The sequence below is a fragment of the Drosophila ficusphila genome, unplaced genomic scaffold, assembly GCF_018152265.1.
Source record: "Drosophila ficusphila isolate 14025-0441.05 unplaced genomic scaffold, ASM1815226v1 contig_197, whole genome shotgun sequence".
Taxonomy (NCBI): domain Eukaryota; kingdom Metazoa; phylum Arthropoda; class Insecta; order Diptera; family Drosophilidae; genus Drosophila; species Drosophila ficusphila.
This window is the reverse complement of record NW_025064091.1, coordinates 7,914,249-7,937,704: the sequence shown is the minus strand read 5'-3', so window position 1 is coordinate 7,937,704 and position 23,456 is coordinate 7,914,249. Positions and strand designations below refer to the sequence as shown.

The window sequence follows — 23,456 nt, the reverse complement described above, 5'->3', positions numbered from 1 at the left end:
AGGAAGCTTTTTGTGCACGCTGCGATCAGATTACACATCCTTCGGTTTGTTTTCGAAATATCTGGATATTTTTCAAGAATTTATAAAGGAAAGAAAGCCAAAAAAAAGTTTGGGATTTCGAAATTATTTGAGGTTTTCTGTTAGTTCCTTAAAAGTGATGCCATAAATACTTCAAAGCTTTCGCTCAAAAAACAAAACCTCTTAAGTCCCCAGAGATTTCGAAAACACCTCGAAGTTAAACATGATTACATAATCGATTACGTAATAAGCATTTTGGTAGCAGTATCTATGTACGTCGCATATATGTAAAGTTAGTCAAATTCATCGCCACTATATCTGTATCATAGCTATTCATTATTTGGAAAAAACAGCAGCAATATGCCTTGCTATATGTATACATATACTATATAGGGTATATATGGTATATACTCGTATATATCCGTTATATAATTAGTTGTAAATCGATCGAGTTATACGAGTTATTCAATTCAGAGCTAGTGGTATTGGGTTAACGCGTCTATATCGGTCTATATCTAGGTGTCTATAAATATATATATATATGAATATATAAACATTTTTTGTCAGACTTAAAAATGGAGCTTACGGCTGGCGTGTGTCTTGATTTGGGATGTGGTGTCCTCGGAATTACAAAGTATTACTAATTATTATTATTGTTGTTGTTGTTGCTGTTGATGATGGCTTGCTAGCTGGCTGCACTTAATCTGAATCGGAGAACGCATATTATATATAATACAATATATATATATAGTACATAAATGGGAGTATATTGGCTATATCAAACTATTTGCTCGCCAATTGAATCGCATATTCGCTTATTCGAGGGATTTGGGATCCGTAACGATGATTGGATTGGTATCTTTTATTTTTTTTTGGTTTTTGGTATCCGGCATCAGGCAAAACTAGTGAAGTCTTCACTCTACTTTTAAGGCAAATCGCACAAGTCGGGGGTTGCACATGTGTTTATCTATGGGTGTTTAGTTTTTGGGAGGTGTTTTCAAAACCCCCAGAGATTTGAACAACCTTTCGAGAAAGGGATTCCGATTCTGATTCTGAATTCAGAATAGCAAGGGTGGTCACTCAAATCTCCAGTTGTTTGAAAAACACCCCGCACTTAAGATTTTACTGTCTATCTGATCTGCTGGCTAATATTAACATCGAATTTCGTATATATATTTATATTCATGGCGTGTGAACAACTTGTTAACTACTTTTATATACAGATTTGATTTCAAAATCCTGCAAGATCCTATAATATCTGGAATCGCATTCGCTTTTCTTTTCTTTTCTTTTTTTTTGGTGTGAGGTAAAAACTCTATTTTATCTTTATCTGCTGGCATCCTGGAGCATCTGCTATTTAGTTTGCTACTCCAGTTCCAGTTTGATCCTGGGATATATGTTCTGATTCTTCCTGAAAACCATTTAATTTCTCTGGTGTTTCTCGACCTTTGATATTCAGCGAGTTTCTTCTCCCCATCATCTCTTCTTAATTGTTAATTGCTTTTTTTGCGTTTTTTAGTTTCATAGTTGATTGATTAAATCCAGCAGATCTTGGATTATTCCTGATTCTTCAATATCAATGAGTTATTGCTCTTATTTTTAGTTTTTATAAAAAGCTGCTTGGATTCTATTTCTATATAGATTCCAACTGAATCTTTTACTTTGTTTCTTGGGAATTCCTTTGATTGAAGTGTCTGTTCCTTTTCTCCTATATTTTCTTGGATTTCCCATTCCCATTCGCTGGATTAAACCTCCCTGATTCCTTGACTCCCTCCTGATCCTCCGATCTTCGCCAGCTTCTCTTTCTATTTTTTGAAGTTCCCTCTGGCTCTCCCCTCCCTGATTTCTTGGCGTTTTCTTGGCTCCTCCGATCCTCGCCAGCTTCTCTAGCCATCTCCCTCTTCTTCGAGTGCATCGACATCAGGCCGTCCCGCTCTCTCACAGGCGGTACTCGTAGTGCGCCGACCGGGATCGCCGTGCTCCGGAGTACCAGCGATAGGGAACCCTCTGCTGGTGCAGCGCCAGTCCAGCTGCTCCACCGCCACCGCCGCCCGATGTTCCGATTCCGATACCAATGTCCGCTCCTGGACTCCGCGCCAACTGCAAGGTCAGCGCCAGTCGCGTCTGCTAGGAGGCGGATCCCGACGGCGACGGAGTGCTGCCACTGGAGGCATGTCGCTGCCGTCTTCCCTGCTGTTGCTGCTGCAGTTGCTGCTGCTGCTGCTGGATGGGCAACTGCATCGAGGGAGCGGTCATCCGGCGACCCAGAGTGGGCAGCGGATTGGCATCCAGGTAGGCCTCGGGACTGAAGCGCACCCTGCTGTGCTGGGAGCCAATGGAACCCTCTTTGGCACTCAAGTAGGAGCTGTCGTCGCTGGTCAGCGAATCCGGGGGCGTGGGATTCGTGGGCGTGCCCTGCTGCGAGGAGGTGGATCCATTCCCTCCTCCTCCTCCGCCACCAGCTCCCCCTCCTCCTCCTCCTCCATTGTACTTCTTGAGGGAGCTGCGCAGCTTGGACTGGCCAGTGAGGGGAGGTGGCAGCGATGACATCGACGACTGCTGCTGCTGCTGCTGGTAGCCGAGGGAGAGGGGATGTTGCTCGAAGGGCAGGCTGGCGGGTCGGGTCACCGCCGCCGTGGCGTACTTGCTCTTGGTCATCGGCAGCGGACTGTGGATCAGTCGGTTCAGGAGCTTCGGTGATCCGGCATACAGTTCCTGCTTCGAGGGAGGAGCCACTTGCTCCCGCTCCCTTTCCCGCTCCCTCTCCCTCTCGTAATCCGCATTCAGGTTGAGGTTGTTGTAGTCGAAGCAGAGCAGCTCCTCGTGCTCCATCAGCACATTGGAGTTGTTGGAAACGGTCGAGGGAGTGCGTCGATGGCCTGCGGCCGAGACACCCATTTGGGGCACCCGCGGCGGTGGCGTCCGCGTCTGGCTAACCGGACAGGGAACGGTCACGGGAACGGGCAGGGGCAGGGGAAGGGGCACAGGCACCGGAACGGGAACGGGCACCACTGGCGCCTCGTACTGGTAGTCGTAGTAGTCCGGCAGCCGGTGGTTGTAGTCGTAGGAGTAGTCCGGATACGATTTGCAGTCGCGCTCGTAGCTGTAGTTCAACTCCGGCCGATAGGGAAAGTAATTGGAACCTGCCAAGAGAAGGAAGCAATGAGGAAACATCTCAATGGATCTCAATTGGATCTGGTTAACCCACCGAAGTAGCCATTCCGGTAGTTGCCTCCTCCGTCGTTGGAGTAACTCGGTCCGTTCCTCAGGTAATCCGCTGGCGCATAAAGCGGCGGCGGACCGATGCCGCCGCCCACCCGGAACTCCTCGAAGGCATCCGCCGGTGGATTCACCGGGGCATTCCCGAAGCTGCTGTTGCTCAGCTTGCGACGAGGCGATGGCGTCGGTGGTTGGGTTCCCGGGTAGATTCCAACCACTCCGGATGAGGGAGGAGCCTGCGCCGCAGCCACAGTGGTGCTCGCCACAGCAGATGCCACCGCCGACTGTGCCTGGTGGTGCTGCTGGTGGTGCGGCTGCGGCTGCTGCTGCTGTTGCTGCTGCTGGTGATGTTGGTGGTGCTGGTGGTGGTGCTGCTGGTGGTGCAACTGGTGCTGGGGAGTCCGCTGCACGGGCGTGTAGTACGGCTGACTGCCGCCAATCCGACGGGCCAAGGATGTGGGCTGCGACTTGCTCCCCGTCGCCTCCATGCCTCCAAATCTGCGGGTGGGAAAGGGAATAGATATAGATAGAATATGCAAATAGTGAAAAGAGTATGTAAGGAATATGTACGATAGATGTGGAATCAGATCAGTCAGTTAAACTTGGAATTAAAAAAATGTTGAATTAAAATGGATGTGGAATCAGATCATGTTAAGTTCAAGTTTGAATTAAAAAAAAGTTGAATTAAAAATAGATGTAGAATCAGATCATTCAGTTAAAATTGGAATTAGAAAAAGTTGAATTAATAGTTGAAAAAGAAGTGGAATCAGATCATTCAGTTAAAGTTGGAATTAAAAAAAACTGAATTAATAGTTGATCAATAGTCAGATCATTCAGTCAAAGTTGGAATTAAAAAAGTTGAATTTGAATAAATGTGGAATCAGATCACTTTGTTCAAATTGGAATTAGAAAAAAGTTGAATTTAAATAGTTGTGGAATTAGATCATTCAGTTAAAGATGGAATTAAAAAGAAGATGAATTATTAGTTGAAATAGAAGTGGAATCAGATCATTCAGTTAAAGTTGGAATTAAAAAGTTGAATTAAAATACATGTGTGCTTTGGAATTAAAAAAAGCATTTGTAGTGACTCACCTCGCCTGACTGTCCACTTTCCTGGGTGTGCTCTCCCTGTGCTCCTGCTGTTCCTCCGCCTGCTGCTTGAGTGTGGCTCCATCCAGCTGGAGTTGCGTCACCTGCTGCTCCGGCTGCTGCGACTCCTCCGCCTCCGAGAGCGAAACCGCCGCCTTCAGGGGAGCCGCCTTCAGAGCGGGCACCTCGCTGAGCAAAGTGGGATGCACCGGCGACACGTTCGACATCCGGACATCGTAGCCAGCGGCCACGCCGGCCAGCAGGGAGGCCATGTTGTAGAGGAGCAGCTCGATCACCGAGAGCTTCGGCTTGCGGGCGGAGTCGCCGGCGTAGAGCGTCGGCAGGGGAACGTTGCTGGTGAACCGGCTGAGGAGGTACGGCGATGGCGACATGATCGGCATGTTGGTGGCACCCGGCCGCCAGTCGTCCATCTTGCTGTTGCCCTGGCATCCTGGTATCCAGCCGAGTCCATTCCAGTCCATTTAGCAGCGTTCCCAAGCGGAGATGATGATTGGAGACATGATTGTGAGTTATGGTGGAATTTGGCTCGAGAGCTTGGGGATCGGCTAGTCGGGAAGTCGGATATTCGGATGGTCGGGTTCTCGGAGGAGGAGGTTCAAGTAGTTGGCTAGTAACCGCAGGCAATACCAAGTTTAACCACCGCATACCAAAGGTCAAAGTTCGTTCGTTCGTTCGCTCGAAGGGGGATTGATTATTCAAATGCACAGAGAAAAAGCTAATCAAAATAATAATCTACAAAAATTAATAAGAGTTATAGCTTGGCAAATGATTCATAAAACTCAAGACTAATAATTCCAAACTGAGCTAAAATATAAAAAAAAAAAATGTATTCAATATAATATCAATATATATTAGCTTTTTCTCTGCGATTCTACAGCTGGGAGGGATTCAATCCAAGCTGGTCAGCAGCTCCTCCTCAGTTTTCAGGATTTATTTTGTTGGATTTCGGTTTCTGGGTATTGATTCTTTTTTATTTTTGATTTTTCTTGGCTTGGCTCAGCCCCAAAATGGAAAATACATTATCATACAAAGTACATAGAAATCAAATCGAGCAGTAAACGTAAAATGAACAAATTGTAAAATGAATATAAATATACAATTGAAATTTTCATAAAAATAATACAAAAAAATTATTATTTCACTTTTCATTATCGTTTTTTGTTTTTTTGTTTGTTTTTTGATCACAGGTTTTTATTTTTTGCGCATATTACTCGTGTGTTCTCTTCGTTTTAAGAAATCAGAAATAAATAAATTGGAAAACCCGATTGCGTAATAAATGTGAATAAAACTGTGCTCAAAATTCCAAATGAGTCGAATACAAAATGAAATAGAGTCCATCGCTTGCAAGTGTTTCGTTAGGATGGGAATTTGGAAAAGATCTCTTAATTCTTACACAGAAAATGGGAAGAAGGCTCCTCGCAAGACACAAAAAAATATCGAATGCCTAAACAACTAGAACTTAGTTCAACTAAGATGTGTGTAATGCAATGCGGGGACGCATCGGTGCGTCTATATAAATATAGCAATATGGTTTACTTAATGTTAATCCAATCGTTACACATTGATGTATGTAAGTGGTAAATGGTAAATGGTATATGGTTTAGTTTAGTTCAATATTTTGCCATCGGCCCATGCAAGTGTTTTTGTTTTTGTTTATTGATTTTGTTTGGGATGTCTACGTATAAGCAGCATTAGTCTATCCGTTTAATCCGCAAATCTTCGTCCTCTCTCTTAATCGTTTCGCAATTGTTTAATCACTCCCCCTTCAAAAATCACTGGACTAATTTGGAAATCTGGTTTCACATTCGTTGGGAACGGAAGAACTCGGTTATTTTGAAATGTTTGTTGGTTGGGTGATTTCGTTAGACGGGGGATTTGGTTCTGGGAAGTCTACTCTTCGTTTTGACACATTAGCTATGGCTAATCCTCAGAGGGAGTGGCGTGCTCTTTCGTCTCTGGCTTTCGTTTCTGGCGTCTTAGTCTAGGGTTTTAATATAAAACAATGAGCTAATCAGGCGGTGTTCTCATTCGGCGGCAAACTCCAACAGCAGCACAGCTTTCACTTGTTCACTTGTTTCAACTCCTTGGTTAAATGGCTAAATGGTTGTTTTAACAGCGCTCCAGTTGCTCGCAGGACTGCGTCTGCGGCTTCTTCCCTTTGCGCTTCAGGGAGCGACTGCTGCCGCCCATGGCCAAGTCGGTTTGGTACGACGGATCGATGGCACTGAACTCCCCCCCGCCGCCCATCAGATTGTGCTCGGCCAGCTTGCTGTACTTCTTGCGCGATCGCGTGAACAGATTGAGCAGCGAGCGGATCTTGCTCGAACCCGCCGAGTGGTGCTGGTTCTCCGCATTGAAATGCTGGTGGTGGTGGTTGTGATGGTGCTTTGGATGCCCCTCGACTGGCGCCTCGACGGACTTCGATTTGGTGATGTGCTTGGGCCGCTGCTTCTTTTGGTTCTTGCTGTGCTGGCGCTGCTCCTTGGCGCGCAGATCCTCGTGCATCTTGATCACGTCGGGATGCGGCTGGACGTCGAGCATGCGCCGTGTGGCCAGTATGGAGTTCTCCTGCAGGTAGCTGCTGGTAGCCGCCTCGTTCTGCTGCATAGTTTCGCCGCCTCCGCCGGAGGAACCAATCGAAGCGGAACCCGAAGCTGTGGTCGATGACGAGGACAGCGACGGCGAGGCGAAGCGGTAGGTGGCGAAGCTAATGGAGGCACTCGACGCGTACATGTCGGACCGGGCAGTCGTCGGTGTGGTCGCTGTTTCGTTCGCCGTGGCGGGCTCCTCGAAACTGACGCTCTGGAAGGTCACCGAACTCTTGCGCGAGGTGTTCGAGTTCTGTCGCATCTGATTGGCAATGGGCATATCCTCCACCTCCGCATCGGAGTCCTCCTCCTCCTCCTCCTCCTCCACTTCCAGCTCGCCATCCTCGCCCTGCCGCGTGAAGAAGTAGTGCCGCGGGAACTGCGAGCCCGAGGGATTCGGCTGGAAGCGTCCACCCTCGAACGCCTCCTCCGCATCCTCGGCATCGAAATCGCGACCCGTCGTCAGCCGCGAACTGGAGTTGTACATGGTGAGGTCGACGCTCGACTTGGAGTTCAGCCGCTCGCTGCTCACCATCGACAACTTCTTCTTCATCACGCGATAGAAGGCGTGATCGTACGTATTGTTGTCCTCCGCCGGCGAAGGCAGCTGAACGGAGGGCAGCTGCATGGGCAAGGCCAAGCTATTGCTGCTCATGGGCGGCGGATGCTGTCCACTGCTGTCCAGCGAGTGCTTCTTCCGCCCAACAGCCGGACTGTTGCCCAAACTCCCACCGAAGCGATGCAGGGATGATGCAGCGGCGTTCTGATTGCCCGACGACGACGAGTGGTTCGATTTGAGGAAGTGAAAGCAGCCGGTGGGACTGGCCACCGTGTCCGTTTCGGAGCCATCCGTGTCCGTGACGAGATAAATGGACGGATGATAGCCCATGGCCGGGTGATCCAGTCCGTACTCCTGGCTCCTGGCCCGATGGTACATCCGCGTCGTCTGGCTGAAGCTGGTGCTGCTGTTCGAGTTGCTCATGCCGTTCTGATGATGCTGCACGATGACCACGGCGGCGTTCGTTTGCGAGTTACTCGGGTTAGTTTGACTGTGGTTATTGTTATGGCTACTGCTAGTATTACTGCTAATATTGTTTAGCTGATTGCTGTTGCTATTGTTGTTGTTGTTGTTGTTGGCGGAGATGCTATTGTTGTTGTTGTTGTTGGTAGTGGTAGTAGTGGTGGTGGTGGTGGTGGTGATATTGGTGGAGGTGATATTGTTGGTTGTTGTGATATTGGTGGTATTCATGATGGCCTTACTATGTTGGCCAATGTTGTTGTTGTTGTTGTTGTTGTGGTTGTTGTTGGGGCACGTTAAAAAAAATGGTATACCTGGAGGAAACAACATCGACGTGGTCGGCGTTCCACCAACGCCTCCTCCACTTGCACTTCCCGTTCCATTTCCATTTCCGTTTCCGTTTCCATTGCCACTGGCACTGCCAATCAGAAATTCCAATCCCGGCGGCGGAGTCATCGAGGAAACCTGTTGCTGCTGCTGCAACTGCTGCTGCTGCTGCTGCTTCTTGTCCAGATTCGGGGCACTCTTGCTGAACGAGGAGTGCGTCGAGGTCTGGGCAGGCCACTCCGGCTGATTGCCGCCCAGCTGCGATGGCAGCAGCGATCGCTCCCGCTGGTGCATCGTCGACGGTCCCCACGTCTTGCCCTTGTGACCCTCGGTCACTGGTGATCACCGCCACATTGCCACACACACACACACGAATTGCACGGATGGACACCCCAAATAATACGCAACATAAGTGGGCAAAAACATAGGGAAAAACAAAACGAAAGGCAAATCAATCAAATAATCAAGTCTACGTAAAATCAAATCATACAAAAAGAAGAGATAATGAAAGTGCTCAAGAAGTGGCTATATTAATTCGGTCATTGATACGTAATATCGTAAATTCCGGTGGCATGACTACTCCCCTCACTAATCTCCGAAGTTCTGGATGCCTAATCTTATCTCAAAGACATGCCAGGTCTACTGAATGCGTAATTGAAGCTTATTCAAAGGTAAAGTCCGTTTCAGAAGCTTAAACACTTTTTAGAAGTCATTGCTAGTGACTTGAAAATTTAATTATCACTACCTTTAATAAGATCTAATATAAAGCAGGTTAATTAAAGGAACTGATGCTATATATTTATAGAACAGGATATAATAATATATTATATATTATATTAAATCATTTTGAGATCTTTATAGAATCTGATAATCTTGAACCGGACTGTACCAGAAGATCATGATGATCATCATTATTATTATTATAGAACGTAATCTTAGCAGTGCACCGTACAGTTTTGATCTTCTGATCTTCAATATATACGTAAACTCATCTGATCCGATTATAATGGCGCTTAAGGGGATTTCCCACCCAGTAGATGAGTACTCACGTGCCACGATGCGCAATCCGGCAAAGGATGGTGATCCCGGCTGTTCCGCCTTGTCGCGCACCGCCGTAATTGTGTGCCGGAAGCCAGTGGGCAGCGATATCTGCAGCGGTTTATTCTGTACAATTAATACAAGATAAATTATAAGTAAGTGAAAGCTCTAAGAACATTTCAAATTAGAGATACCCCTACCTTTCTGCCCTTTATGGGCTTCCGTTTCGAGGGCACCGGCTGCCACATTACCAACTCCCTTTCGATGAGCACCATTTCCCGCTCGCGCAGCTTCTGCTCCCTCAGCTTGAGGAGGTCCGCCTTCTCGCGCTGCTCGTTCTGCACTCTGAGCAGCTGCTCCTCCTTGTTGCGCAGTTCCTGCCAGGATTATAGGGATAACAGGGACGAATTCGAGGGGTTAGTGTGGGTGGTTAGGCTTCGATCCGCGAAAAGGGGGACGAGTGCTAGAAAACAGCTTTAACTAGGAACTAGAAACCATGCAGCAGTTGGCTTGAGGGGGGCACTTTTCCATTAAGGTATCCTTAGCCAAACCAAAAAAAAATCAAATAAGGTGAACCAACAGTTTAAATTGGGATGAAATTAAGCAACAAAAACAGAACGAAACGCAACGCAACGCAAATGAAACGCAAATGGCGGGCAGAGAGAAACCTGTCGGACGCGCTTACCTCTTCGATTGTTTGGAAACGCTTTACGTTTTGGTTAACAGGGGAATTTTGTTTTGTTTTTTGGAGAGAAAGTATATACCAAATTATTAGAATTTCATCGAACGACGAACGGGGGATAAATGGGAGCTAAAAATGGAGGTAGAACTAAAGAGCGGCGTAAGGCCAACAAAGAATCTAGATCTAGAAACAATATCTAGAGCAACTGTAACAGGAATAGGAGTTTGGAATTCGTTTTTCTTTCGGCCACTTTGCCGATTCGGTGGTCAATCCACTCAGATGGTACCTTTTCTTTTTCGCGCAAATCGTGCAGCACCTGGGCGATCTCCTTCTTCCAGCACTCCTGCATATCGTGAAACGATTTCTGTGGCGTCGACGTAAACTTGGAGCAGGCGATGCCCTCCAGCTGTGTGAGTATCTCCTTGAAGCCAGGTCGTTTGTGTGGATCCGTTTGCCAGCAGCCTGCGGGAAATCGATTAAAACATATAACAACAGTCATAATTTCTGGTACTACGCACTTTTCATCAGGGCTCCCCAGGTTTCTGGGCAGGTTTTTGGTATCGGCAAGGTCAGCGTGTTGACAGCCACGCCGTAAGCCACTGACAAAGGATCGAAGCCCTTGTAGGGAGTCTCGCCCGTAATCAGTTCCCAAAGCAACACTCCATAGCTCCAAACATCCGATGATCTGCGGGATAAATAAAGATTGTTATTTACATGAGTTAATATTATAAATTTAATAATTAGAATCCTACTTGGAGTAGATGCTGACGCTGATGACCTCCGGTGGCATCCAGGCGTACGTGCCCGCTGCACTCATCCGCTGCGTGTTGTACATCTCCCTGGCCAGTCCGAAATCCGTGATCTTGAGGGTCTTCTGACGCAGATGATTGCCCTCGATGGCCTCGTAGATCAGGACATTGGATGACTTGAGGTCGCGGTGAATGATCGATATGGGCGCCTCGTTGTGCAGATAGTTCATGCCGCGAGCTATCTGTATGGCCCAATTGACCAGGACATCGGGCGGTATCTTGCCGGCCAATATCCGATTGAGGCTGCCGCCACGGGCGTACTCCATCACCAAACAGAGCTTGGTGTTCAGGCAAACGCCGCGCAAGGCGGCAATATTCTCGTGCTTGATGGCCCAAAAGAGTTTGGCCTCCTGGAGGACACTGTCCCGCATCCGTTGCATGTCATCCTCGCCCGTCTGATGAGCGATCTTGATGGCCACCTCCTCGTCGTCGTAGTAGCCGCGATGCACTTTGCAAAAGCCCCCGGAACCGATGACCTCCTTGATGTCCAGCTCATCGTATTCGATTTGACGCGGCTGGATGTCACCGATCGCCGAGGAGACATTCAATTGCAATGGGTCCTCATCGGTGACAAAGTCCTTGGGAAAGACACCAACCTGGGCGGGGATTTCGGATTAGTTTGATTGATTGATGTCTGTTATTACAGTTTGGAGGTGCTGCTACTACCTTATCCCCGATCTTGCCGGTCCACCAGCCCTTATCGCCGGACACCTCGCTGTCCGTGGAGAGGACCACAACGATTTCGCCACGCCTCAGGGTCAGCTCATCATCTCCTTGGGCCTTGTAATCGTAGAGGGCGGTCCACAGACTGCCATCGCCCACCTGGGGCTCCACGAGCTCCAGATCGGGGATCTCTGGGATCTGCTGGTTGAGATTATGATGTTGCTGATTGTGATGGAGGGGATGGTGAGGATGCAGTTGCTCCAACGGCTGCTGTTGCAGCTGCTGCTCCTCGCTGATGGGCCGCATGATAATCCTGGCTGGCGGGGGGTCCTCTCGAATCCTTTGAAGGCATCAAAGGGCCATGGAACCTCCGGTGCCTCTTTGTTTTTGTTTTTGGTTCTCCTCTTTCCGTTTCTTTTTTTTTTTACTTGCTTTTGCTATTGTTTCTCTCTGTGTGCGAAAGAGAGATTGATAAAAACGCAAGGGAGAAGAAGAAGAGGCCACTGGGGTTTAGTAATATTTGTTATAAACTGGGGGTGGGGTCCGACTTACGGCTAAGGATTTTCGGGCTTATCCTGCAGCTTCACTGTCCGCCGTTTTGTCCCACTGTCCGTCCGTCGACCACACTCACAACAACAAACGAGCAGCAGCAGCAACAACAACGGCACACAATCAGACAACACGATACAAAACACACACGAACGCACATACACACACACAACACACCATTGTCGCTCTGTCGCAGTCGCAGTCGCTGTAGCAGTCAGCGTCGCTGTCGCAGTCGTCTTTGATGTTATATCCTTGATCCGTTTGCAATCGGTGAAATCCGTATTATTCGCCCGAATCCGCATATGTTTTTAAAACATATATGTAGTATTAAAAAAAAAAACTAGAGTTGCACTGTTCAAATCGGAACTAGTTTAATTGAACTGGTCTTTGGACCCAGTAGAGGAACTGGTTTGTTTTTGCAGTTCACTCGATACTTTGGTTCCAGTTTGTAGCGTGATTTTATTATAATTATTAAATTTTAGTAACTGTTATTCCCTATTTACAATTAATTTTCGTTTATCTTAATGAAATTTATGGCTTAAAGAAGGCATTTTATAAAGGATCGCATGAACTGGATAAGCAATTTTGAGCTAGTTCTGCAGTAGCGTGTACTAAAAAATACCATAAAACCGGTGTTGGTAAATACGCGACTGTGGCAATGGCAAGTAGCTTTTTGGGGTTTTGGGGGTGGTATTTTTCTTATCGATAACCTTGGGGGCGGTTCGCTTACAAGTTTTTCAAATTAAAAACTTAAATAAAATTTGTATATCTATATTGGTGTACTTAACATTTCTGTAAAGAAAATGAGAACTTCTATAGGAGTAAAAACCATCGATAGTTTCTGTCAAACATCGATTTTTTTACAACTGTAGAAACAATCGAAGCTTTTTCACCACTACCTAGCATTGTACCGCGCTCAACATTATAATTAATCAAATTTGAACTTGTTTCGGTCGCTAAAGGTTTGAAAAATATGTTAAATCAGTTGATTGTAAGTGATCTCACGCCGGGGTAGTGAAGGACTTACTTTTAAAAGTGATCCTAGTGTTTTTCTGGAAATTAGAAAACTTAAAAATATGTAAGTGACTTTACACACACTAATAAACAGTATGCAAATGTGTGTGTGCATGCAAAGATCGTTTCGATAATATGCTTTTTGGAGTTTTTTTTATGCGTCGTAAAGTTTATTTATGTTTTCGGAAGTTTTATTTTCGAATGTAATAAAAGAAATGAACCGTGTCTAATTGGATCAGTGAAAATCAAAGGTCAGCAAAGATATCAATTGTTCGTTACTATCCTTAACTTTTACATTTTTTAAATCTCTTTACAATAATTTTCAAAAAATAATAGTAATCTTCCTAGGATTTTTTTGATAGTTATTATGTTACAAAGACTATTTAGGTACCTTTAAATATTTCCTACTAGAGCTTAAGAATATTTCGTGAAATAATTTTTTAAAATCACGTTTCAAATGGGATGTCACTGTCATATGTTTTCCGCTTTGATTTTCGTCAATTGCGAGCTGCGCATGTTTTTTGCAGAGGAGGCGGGGAAAACCGTGGAAAGGGGGGCTTTTACAGCTGCTGCCGTCGCTTTTGGCTTTGCTGTTTTGCCGACGAGGATACGGCCTGATGATGTTGCTGTTGCATCGCGGAACGGAGCGCTGTGTATCCTGTGTATCCATTCCCCCGCTCCCCCCTTCGCAACACACACCCCCTGCGCCGCTGCTCTCTCTCTGCCTTCCTTTCGGCGACTCTGAATCTCGTCGGGCGCCCAACACGCGCCCTTGTGTGGGTGGCAGGTGGTGGTGGGTGGTTAAGCGAAGTGGGTGGTCTATTCCACGCCATGTGTTTTGTAAATCAGCCATCAGCCGCCCCCTCCGCCCCCCAGTCCTCCTCAAAAGTTGGGGGAGTCCTTTCGGCTGCGCTCGTGTCCTCTCGGCTGCTCTGCCGCTTATCCTTTTGGTCCAGCGTCGACGTCGCACAGTAGATTCGATTCGGATCCGAAATTTGTTCATATCTACTCAAGTTTTTATAAATCAAATATAATTTAGCACATCTTTAAACGCGGAAATACTCTTAATCGCAGCGAAAAAATGTGTTTAATTTTTATTTTGGAATTGTAATACGTTGGTATGCAAAAATTAAAAAAAATAATATTTCGGGCTATACTATACAGGTTTTACCGTAGAAAGTGAAAAAAAAATTTTAATGAAAAAAAATGAAATTTTCGAAAGAAATTTTTCTGAAATTGCAACAAGCTGGCGTGCAATAATTTGATGGGGCTCTCAATTTCCGATTGGGCCCACTGTGCGCCGGTGTTGGCAGCACAGCCTCGTGCTTTCGGCGGCGGCTGAGCTACATCTGCAGCCGCCGCGTGTTCGTAGTCGTAGTCGTAGTCGAAGCCTTTGCCGGAGCCGGATCCGGAGCCTCGAACAGAGCGGCGCAGGACACTACGGGAGCTAGCAGGACCTGTACCGCTGGCACAGGCATCGCTTCGCCTCGCCCGGAGAGCATCCTCGGCATCCTCGGCAGCGGCAGAGGCAGAGGCAGTGGCAGTGGCAGTGGCTGAGGCAGAGGCCGAGGCAGAGGTTGTGTGGCATCGGCAGAGGCTGTGGCAGTGGCAGTGGCAGAACCAGAAGCAGAATCCAAAAGCAGAGTCCCTGCCACTCAGTTACGCGCAACATTTCAACGCAACGTCGTGGCAATTCCAAATCGGCGGCAGACGCGGGCGTGCGCAGCGCACGGGCGGACTGCACGTAATAAATCCTCCGGAACGGGCTTAAAATACGGCAAACGCAGCTAATCACACACAATAAAATAAAAAACCGAATAAAATACAAAAGCAAAAAAAAACCCATTCAACTTGTTAATTGAAAAGAAAAACGAAATAATATAGAAACAAAATGGGCTTCAAGTAAATACAGTTTCTTACGCACAAATATTTTTGCCGCTGCCCCAAAAAATTGCTCAATATTTTTTTCTCCGCCGCGTGCGCGTTTGTCAGTGTGTGTGTGTGTGTGTGTGTAAGTCCGTGTGGGTGTGATTCGCGCGCGTGTGAGTGTGTGTGTGTGTCGCTATTTTCTTGTTGTTTTTTTGGTAACTTTTTTTTTTGCCGTTCTTTAATCCCTGCCTAAAAAAAAGGAGAAAAATGCTAAAAGCCAAGGCAAAAATGTAAAACAGCCGATGATGCAAAAAGCATTACAAGCGCACAAGAAATACAAAAGTAAATAAAAATCTAGCAGTTATAAAGTTAAATTTAAGGCTAACGAAACGCACAACAAACAGCCAAAATAGATCAAGTAATTAATATAGCTAATGTAATCACTAACCAAGCGAATGGAAATCACCCAACTGGAGCTCCATCTCTGGAAATTTGAGGTAACTTATGGCTTGCACTGTTATTATTTTAAGATTAAGAGAAAGTTTCTGGCAATTTATTGGGGAAAACGAAGAATAAGTTTTGGGATGGTAGAAACTCTCTGAACTAAATTCATATGTTGATTTAAATTAAGCAATGAGTTTCTAACTCAGGAAAACTTGGGAAACCCCTTTGATGTTTTGGCAGATATTTCCACCAACTAATTGGAAAATGTGGCATTGTAAAAAGTTAAATTAAAGGCTAAGACTAGCGGGACTTGGATCTCGCTGACTGACAGCTTACTTAATATATTATTTAATTTCTTTACCGTCTCTCAATAGTTTCCTTGACACTATTTTCGCCTTTGCCAAAAGAAAAATCGGGGGAAAATCGGAAGGCTGCTTTCACACACACACACGAACACGCACACACAGAGAAGCACACACCAATACACTCTCGCATTTCCGCACACAAAGACAAACACGTATATGTATATAGATATATATATATAGACATAAATCCATGTAAAGCTGTTGCCTGGCCTCTAAAATGGCTGCCTCTGCCGCTGGTAGCTGCGCCGCCGACTGCGACGTCGGCAGCGTGGTAAGCAGCGCGCAAGAAGTTGAGGTTATGTCTGCGCCGCAAAATGTGCTTGGGCTTGGGATCCAAAAAACGCTGCGAAAGTGGCAAGAACCGAGGGGATGGGGATGGGAATGGGGCAGGAGATGGGAGTGGGGATGCGGATGATGGCAATGGGGTGCTCTGGCTGCTTTGGCTACTGCTTTGCTGCCCTTGGCATGGAAATGCTGTCGCCCCTTTTCGATGGGCGTGACTGCAGCATCCTTTTCGGCCATCCAAAGGATTCTCTGCCCCGCTTTTGTCCTTGTCCATGCAAAACATTCATTGTACCCTACACGGTCAAAACCAAAACAAAATTTCAAGAAATAAGTTTAAAGATTTTAGAAATTGGTAAATTCGAAGCCCAATAAATATATTGGAATGTATACTTATATTACATTACATTTTATTAAAATCATACATATATGTATTTGAATATTTTATATTTTTTCTTTACTAAATGTTTTATATTTTTTTCTGTGTATTTTCTTTGAGTGTGGTGGGGTTGGTGTCACAATGTGGATGACCTAGCCCTATTTTTGGCCATTGCAGAGTCAACTGTTAACTGTTAATGCTGCTGCTGCGCGGCAACTGCGCTGCTGGCAGAGTTCCTCATTTTCAGTTTTATTTTTCAACGCCGGGGGAAAGAGCTAAACTTCATTCTAGATTAAGAGATATAAATAGTATAATATATTTTACATATTTACATTTTGTAAACTTATAAAATCTGTTGAAAAATATATATTCTTACCTTTTGTATGCTTGTTTCTTGCAGAACAGCCAGTCTTAACACGTGACTATTCAACTAAGAGCGGAAAACAAAAATCCAACCATACCTGTCATATATACATGCATATATAGTTGTCATCCGGAGACGATCTGCTTTCGATCGGAGGCCATTGGACGGCAGGAGCAATGAGCATCATTGCGGCCTGGGTTTGGATTCCATCTCCGTCTCCACTTCCGGTACCGAGCTCAAGTCCAAATCCGCATCAGAATCCGAATCCGAATTCGAGTCCTTGTCCGCGTTCTGTTGAAAGGAGCAGCCAACAGGTGCAGCGGCCGCTTCTTTGATGCCAGTTGGAGTTGGACTTGGAGCTGCGGTTAAGGCTGAGGAACAGGAACGGGAACGGGAACGGGAACGGGATTAGAGTGGGAACAGGAGAAACAGGAGGGTCAGCATCCGGGATACGGATAGGGGGGATCAGGCGACCCCTCTGGAAGTGGCGCCCCTGCCTTGCGCGATGCAAGCGAACAGCAGCCGCTCCAATTTAAGCGCACAATCCTCGGGCACGCCGTCGGCCTCAACGATATCCTCGTCCCAGGGCAAGGTGAGTGCACTCGAAAAAAATCCGTTGTGTGCCTATGAACAGAGTGCTGTGGGTGACACTGCTCTTCAATCCAAAGCCTTTAACCTTGTCAAAGCGTATTCGATTTCAAAGTGCGATGCCTTAAAACATTTATACTTTAATTCTAAAACAACAAACTGCATTTCATTTGAAGAAAGCTCTGTTTTAAGACCCCTTTTCCATTCATATTTTTCCAAGAGTTCGAGGGTTTTCCAAATACCCGATTCTTCGATGAAGTAAACAACCAAAGCTGTTTAATTTCGCCATTACCCACCAGTTGGCACGACGCTCCTTTGTTTCGTCTTTATTTGTCCCAGGCCCAGGATCAAATTGAATTGGTTTCTGCCCCGCCTCGAATCGATGGCCATTACAATTATGCAATGTTTATTGACTGCAATTATAAATATTGGCCCCGTCCGCCTGTCATCATCATCATCATCGAATGGATCTGCGTCAAGATTCATATATATTCGTATGCGTATATGCGATGACTCGTATTCGTATTCGCATTCGCATTCGCATCGAAATTCGAAATCCCGATGGAGAACTGGCAACTGGCTTTCAGCTCGAGTGAAATTTTATTTGTCAGCTTGCTTCCTCACGACAGAGCGACATGGGTGGCGGGCTAAAAAGGGGGGAGAAGGATGGGAGGGGGGGAGGGTGGAGACTTCTGCCAGCGGGTGGGTGCACATTTCCGCTTTCAATTTGTTTGGCGTGTGCGTGGGTGGCGGTGGCGATGGCGGTGGCGAAAAGGGTCCTGGGGAACATAAATGTAACTGGGGTACACTGCTGCTGCATCCGTTGCTTGTCAATCGAGCGACGTCTGATGAATGCAGAACACACCACCCCCCGTCCAGTAATCCCCCTTTGACAAAAACGAGCACCCCACCCTCCCCCTCGGCGGCACCCCTTTCATTCGCTCTACTATTTGCATTGCCCATTGCCGGCGTTGTGTCCTTTATCGTTTTTAATTAAACATTGCCGTTTTGGGCTATTACCCACACACTCTTACGCCCACGCAAACGCTCACTTACCAGCACACACACACACACAATGGTTTACATGGGAGCACAGAAAGAAAGTTAAATACTATTTAAAGTAGAAGCAATTAAATGGTCCGATAAGGTAAACCAACAGAATGCGAGTTCTCTATTCAAATGTAAATACTTTTGTTACATTTTAAGGACTTCTTAAGTTAACCATCTAATTTATGCAATTATAATTATAATAACTGGTTAATTAATTCATTGGTTTATTTATTGATATCCTGTGTGAAGAAATCATTTAAAACCCTAACTAACTGATAAGGATTTTATCTGATTATAAAAGATAATTTATTAGAATATTCCGAGGTTACAGTCATTTTGTTCATGTTCCGCTGAAGTACTACAGTTCGTTTCGATTTTTCGTTCAGTGCCTTTTCGGTTCTCCTGGCTGACACATTCTGAAGTAACTATTTGCACTTGAAGAGCAGGTCCTTTTCTTCCTTTCTTCCTTTCTGACTGTGTGCGTAATATGCTGCAAAAGTGCTCCGTTGTTTTCGGGGAAAAAATGTAGTTGGCAATGTGTCTGTGTTTCATTACTGTCATCGTCCATCAGGCGAACGCAGGTTGTACCGCCCCCACCCCCTCTTTTCCCCCCTCTCCATCACACCCTCCCCCTCTCCGCTCATCGTTTTTCACATATTTCCGCCGTGTTCAGTTGCCACTTTGCGAGGCCCTAGAAAGTAGGCAAGGGTTTTATTTCGAAACAATTTTTATTGCTTGTCGTTTCCTAAGTGCAAGGATAATGGAAAATGGTAGGAGTGAAATGGGCCTTGCACCTGAGTGGATTTCCCCTCCCTTCTACAGCCGCAAAGTGTTCAGATTCAGATTTAATTGTTTATTTATTTCAAGGTGAACAAAACGTTCAAGTTTTTGTATCATTTGCCTGCTAAAATTATTCTTTAATCCAATAATAAAATGAAATAAATATATATAAAATTTATCTAGCTAGCTTTAGGATTTCTTTTGAATATTCTTTTCAGAGGTTTTCCATTTTGGAAAACTTTCATTTCATTTTCCTTGTGTTGTTAATGCAGTTTGGTTTCCACTTTGAATGCATTTTAGCTGGTATTTTTTTCATTTGATTAGTTGCTTCACTTCTGCTGGATTTCTATTGTTTTGTTTTCTCTCTTGTTAAATTTCATTTTGTAATTTAGATTTACACTTCTTTGAGTTGCTCACTCTGGGCAATAAAAATATGTGTACGAGGAGCCACAATTCGTGTTGAAGGCATTCTTTTGTGCCTTGTGTGTGTTTATTAATAAATATGGCTTGCATTTTAATAAGTTTTCGGTTTTGTTCCCATGAAAATAAACACTGCGTGTGTGTCTCTTTGAAAAGATTTAAGTAAATATTTGGCTTAACTATACATATTTACTTTTAGTTTCAAGCGTGATATTGATGTTTCGCCTTTATTTTTCATATTGCCTCGATGTTTATTTTTTGTGTCTTACCAGTGGGATAAGTTTTTCCGTTTTTCCTCTTTTCCGCTTTTCCGCTTTTCCATTCTTTTCCGTTTTCTGAAAGGGGCAAACATTATTATGACATTGGTGCAAAGTTTCTGCATAACGCATACGCCGCGTGGTCCATCAGTCAGTTGTGTTCTCTTTTGAGTAGCGGGCTCTCTCTTTGTTTGTGGCTCTTGGTCGCAAAAGTGCGTGTGTGCCGTCGTCGTCGTCGTATTCTTGCTGCCAGCTACTTTCAGCGGCTGTCAGGGAAAGTTTTTTACATGGATTGCCATGAAATTTTCAAATAACTTTCATGCACGATGGATGGATGGCCAATGGCAATGGTAATGGCAATGGGTTTTCTGGTTTTCTGGCATTCTGGTATTGCTGGCTGCTGAGTGCTTGTGAAATGATGCAGAAGAATGAAAAGTATGAAACATTTTGCTTCATTAAGTGGCGTGTGTGTCTCCTCTTTTCTTCTCCTTTTTTTTTGTTTTTTTTTTTTCCTCCGCCTCCTCTTGTTCTTGTTCTTGTATTGCCTTTAATTCAGAGCCGTAAAAAGGACGAAAAATAGACGGCGGGGGAATGGAGGGGGAAGGGGGAAGGGGGAATTGGTGGAATAAAGAAACGCACATGCGTGTGTGTTGGTGAGTGTCTGATTGCGGTGCCTGCAATTGCGCATGTGCTGGACCACGCTATACCCTGCAACACCCTCCCCTCTCCCCATTCGCATCTATAAAAAAGAAAGGAGGAACCCGAAAGAACCCCACCATCACAAGACATATGCTCGAAAATATACAGCTTTAACAAGGCGCAAAACAAGAGCAGCAACAACAACAGTAACAGTAACAACAACAGCAGCAGCAACAACAACAATAATAACATTAACAATAGCCACAATTGTGCGTATCATTTTTGTTACTTTGTTGCATAACCATAACCCCATTGGGAGAAATCCTCACGAAACATTCTTCCTTCATTCTTCACAAAAATTGTAGCCCCTTTTTCACCACTTATTAGCTGTGTGTGCGAATGTCTCTCTGTACGAGTGTGGGTGTGTTCGAGTGTGTGTGTGTCTGCATCATTTAAAACAATATCCAAAGATTTGTTTCGCCATTTATATGTCAAAAATGACAAGTCAAGTGCTTTGTTCTTGTTCTCGCCTTTCTCCCTTCGTCCCGCCGCTTGCTTCTTCTTCCCCTTCCCCTTCCCTTTTCCTTTTCCTCTGCCGCGTCCTTCTCTTCTCTCTGCTCTCTCCCTCTCTCTGTTGTTTTTTTTTTAAAGCTTTTTTCGTTCTTGGCTTTGTCATTAGCAGTCAAGCGCAAATAAGCGGAGCGAATGGAGAATTAACCGCGATTACAGGGAATTTCGAATGCTCTTTTTCGCGGAAATGTGTTGGAAAACGAAGAAGTCAATTTAATAAGTTTGATGGCATTTCCCTGGAAAGCTTTTCTCGCTTCTAAAGTTCTTACAATAATATTCTACCATATAATTTGTTCTTTCCCCTTTTTAATCAGTAACGTAAAGCAAACCCTAATGTTCTTTAGTTGCTCTGAACTATAGAAAATGAGAAACTCAACAGGACAAAGTTTTTCCTGTTGACCTTACTTGTCTTTATTTACAAGACATTCCTGCAGTTCAATCAACCCCGAAAGGTATGCTATCGGGAAAATCAGTTTTTCCTCCTTCGAAAGTTTGTAACTCATTCATACATATTTTGCCATCGAATCACGCTCGACTGAATTTCGGTGCAGTTGTCAGGGCATTTCCCATAGCAAAAGGCACAAAAAAAACGTGAAAAGTGAAAAAAAGAAAACCAGAGACAATGAACGACAGAATGAAAGATGGGAGGAAAGCAGAAGAAGGGCGGGGAAAAGGGAAAACTTGACGCCTAGACTTTCTCTCTACGCGAACGAGCGAGTGTGTGTGTGTGTGCGTGTTTTGTTGTACTTGCCATGTGTCTATGTGTGAAATGAGCTTCAAGTACAACAACAAGAACAACAAGAACAAACTGACAAGGACGCTCATATGAAAACAAACGCATAATTTAAGCGTAATTGCTGTCATTTTTCATTCGAGTGCGACAAAGTGAGGGCGAGGGGAGGGCTGGAGGCGGCGGTGGGCGGGGCGGAGTGGCGGATTGGCGGACGGGGGTGAGGAGCGGTACTGCCACAGCTGCTGTTGCCACTGCTCAAGTGCCCCAGTTTGTCTATGTCGCCAGTTGCCCCCGTCAGTCGCGCCTCGGCCTCAGCTCTCAACATCATGCAAGCCCCGCGTTAACATAACATATAGTAAACAAAAGTCAAGATAGTATTAGGAATAGTGTCACTCTTGCAGAAAATAAACTATACATATTATGTACTTCAATCAATTAATCTCGATTTATTTTGTAATTTTCCTCAACCAATTATTCATTAAAAGCGCTTACTTCTAAGGAGGTTTCAATTCACTTTAAATCACGCTTAAAAGTATGCTATAGGAAAAAATTATGTAAAAAAAATTAATTTATTTTTACACGTACACTATTTAATTAATATACAAATTTAAAATACATATTATAAAAATGCGTTTATTAACTATATAAATTTATTTTGAGTTTAATAACACAGCCACACAAAAAAAAAAAATTTCGGGCCCGGAGGTCAGACCATGTTTTCTATATGTTTTCGGGGTCGCTGAATCCGAATCCGAGGTCCAAAAAACGCCAGCACGTCAGGGTTCTGACATAACCTCAAAAAACCTCACACAAAATTATATTCGAGTCCGTGGGTCAGACCATGTTTATTATATGTTTTCATGGTCGCTGAATCCGAATCTGAGGTCTAAAAAACTCCAGAATGTCAGGGTTACCACATAACATCAAAAAAAACTGGAGTTTTTTAGACAACGGATTCGGATTCAGCGACCCCAAAAACATATGGTAAACATGGTCTGAGCCCAGAACTCGGAAAATAAAAATTTTATCAAGTTTTTGAGGTAATGTCGTAACCCTGACATTCTGGAGTTTTTTAGACCTCGGATTCGGATTCAGGGACCCTGAAAACATATAATTAACATGGTCTGGCCCACGGACTCGAATAAAATTTTGTATGAGGTTTTTTGAGGTTATGTCAGAACCCTGACGTGCTGGGGTTTTTTGGACCTCGGATTCGGATTCAGCGACCCCGAAAACATATAGAAAACATGGTCTGACCTCCGGGCCCGAAAATTTTTTTTTTTTTGTGTGGCTGTGTAATATTTGGGGAATTCTTAAATGGGCAATATGCTTTCGCCCGCTGCTGTGTTTTGATGGCTGTCTGTGCTTTCTGCGCGCGTGTGTGTGTGAGTTAGTGTGTTTGGGTGTGGGTGTGTGATGGTTCCTGCATCCGGCGTTGAAGCGCCAATAATTATGCAGCTTAGGTTTGGCTTTCATTCCTTTCCGTCTGTTTTTCCCAGCTTTTTCCCACATTTTCCCCCTGCGACACTTTTTTTCCGCCTTTTATTTTTTTGCGCTCATGCCATCTGTTTTTTTTTTTTTTTTGCCATCGCGTCCTGGCAAACGGTGGCAGTTCATCAATTGGCCTGACTTTCTGCCACGTTAATCCGCAGAAAATATATATGTTTATTTAAAAACCGGA

The 23,456-nt window shown here is 44.9% G+C and overlaps 2 protein-coding genes across 5 annotated transcripts in view; one reads left to right on the top strand and one right to left on the bottom strand.

Moving 5' to 3' along the window:
- Window positions 1-410: 410 nt before the first annotated feature.
- LOC108098015 (mitogen-activated protein kinase kinase kinase-like) lies at window positions 411-12,400 on the bottom strand. 4 transcript variants are annotated; one of them, XM_043207337.1, is made up of 11 exons: window positions 12,025-12,400; window positions 11,476-11,975; window positions 10,753-11,405; window positions 10,519-10,685; window positions 10,287-10,462; window positions 10,004-10,024; window positions 9,519-9,695; window positions 9,330-9,444; window positions 4,330-4,777; window positions 3,227-3,735; window positions 411-3,161 (listed from the first exon to the last, which is right to left on the bottom strand). In XM_043207337.1, exons 2-11 carry the CDS (start codon window positions 11,776-11,778, stop codon window positions 2,146-2,148), a joined length of 3,585 nt encoding a protein of 1,194 aa, XP_043063272.1. In that variant the 5' UTR covers window positions 11,779-11,975; window positions 12,025-12,400; the 3' UTR covers window positions 411-2,145. The 4 variants fall into 4 exon arrangements, with proteins under 4 accessions (XP_043063272.1, XP_017056152.1, XP_043063271.1 ...); XM_017200663.2 differs by lacking the exons at window positions 411-3,161; window positions 3,227-3,735; window positions 4,330-4,777 and adding an exon at window positions 5,297-8,615; XM_043207336.1 differs by lacking the exons at window positions 411-3,161; window positions 3,227-3,735; window positions 4,330-4,777; window positions 10,004-10,024 and adding an exon at window positions 5,297-8,615.
- Window positions 12,401-15,141: 2,741 nt separating this feature from the next.
- Window positions 15,142-23,456, top strand: part of LOC108097950 — a 64,586-nt gene continuing 56,271 nt past the window's right edge. Inside the window, 2 exon segments of the mRNA XM_017200545.2 lie at window positions 15,142-15,401; window positions 16,775-17,330. Coding sequence (XP_017056034.2) covers window positions 17,244-17,330 — 87 coding nt within the window. The 5' untranslated portion in view covers window positions 15,142-15,401; window positions 16,775-17,243.

Bases quoted from the DNA above. Each gene is read 5' to 3' on its own strand.
- LOC108098015 (XM_017200663.2), bottom strand. From the start codon at position 11,778: ATGCGGCCCATCAGCGAGGAGCAGCAGCTGCAACAGCAGCCGTTGGAG. The intron at 10,463-10,518 runs GTGCGTAGTACC...GATTTCCCGCAG, and splicing joins CTGGGGAGCCCTGATGAAAA to GCTGCTGGCAAACGGATCCA. The intron at 9,445-9,518 runs GTAGGGGTATCT...TTAATTGTACAG, and splicing joins AGCCCATAAAGGGCAGAAAG to AATAAACCGCTGCAGATATC.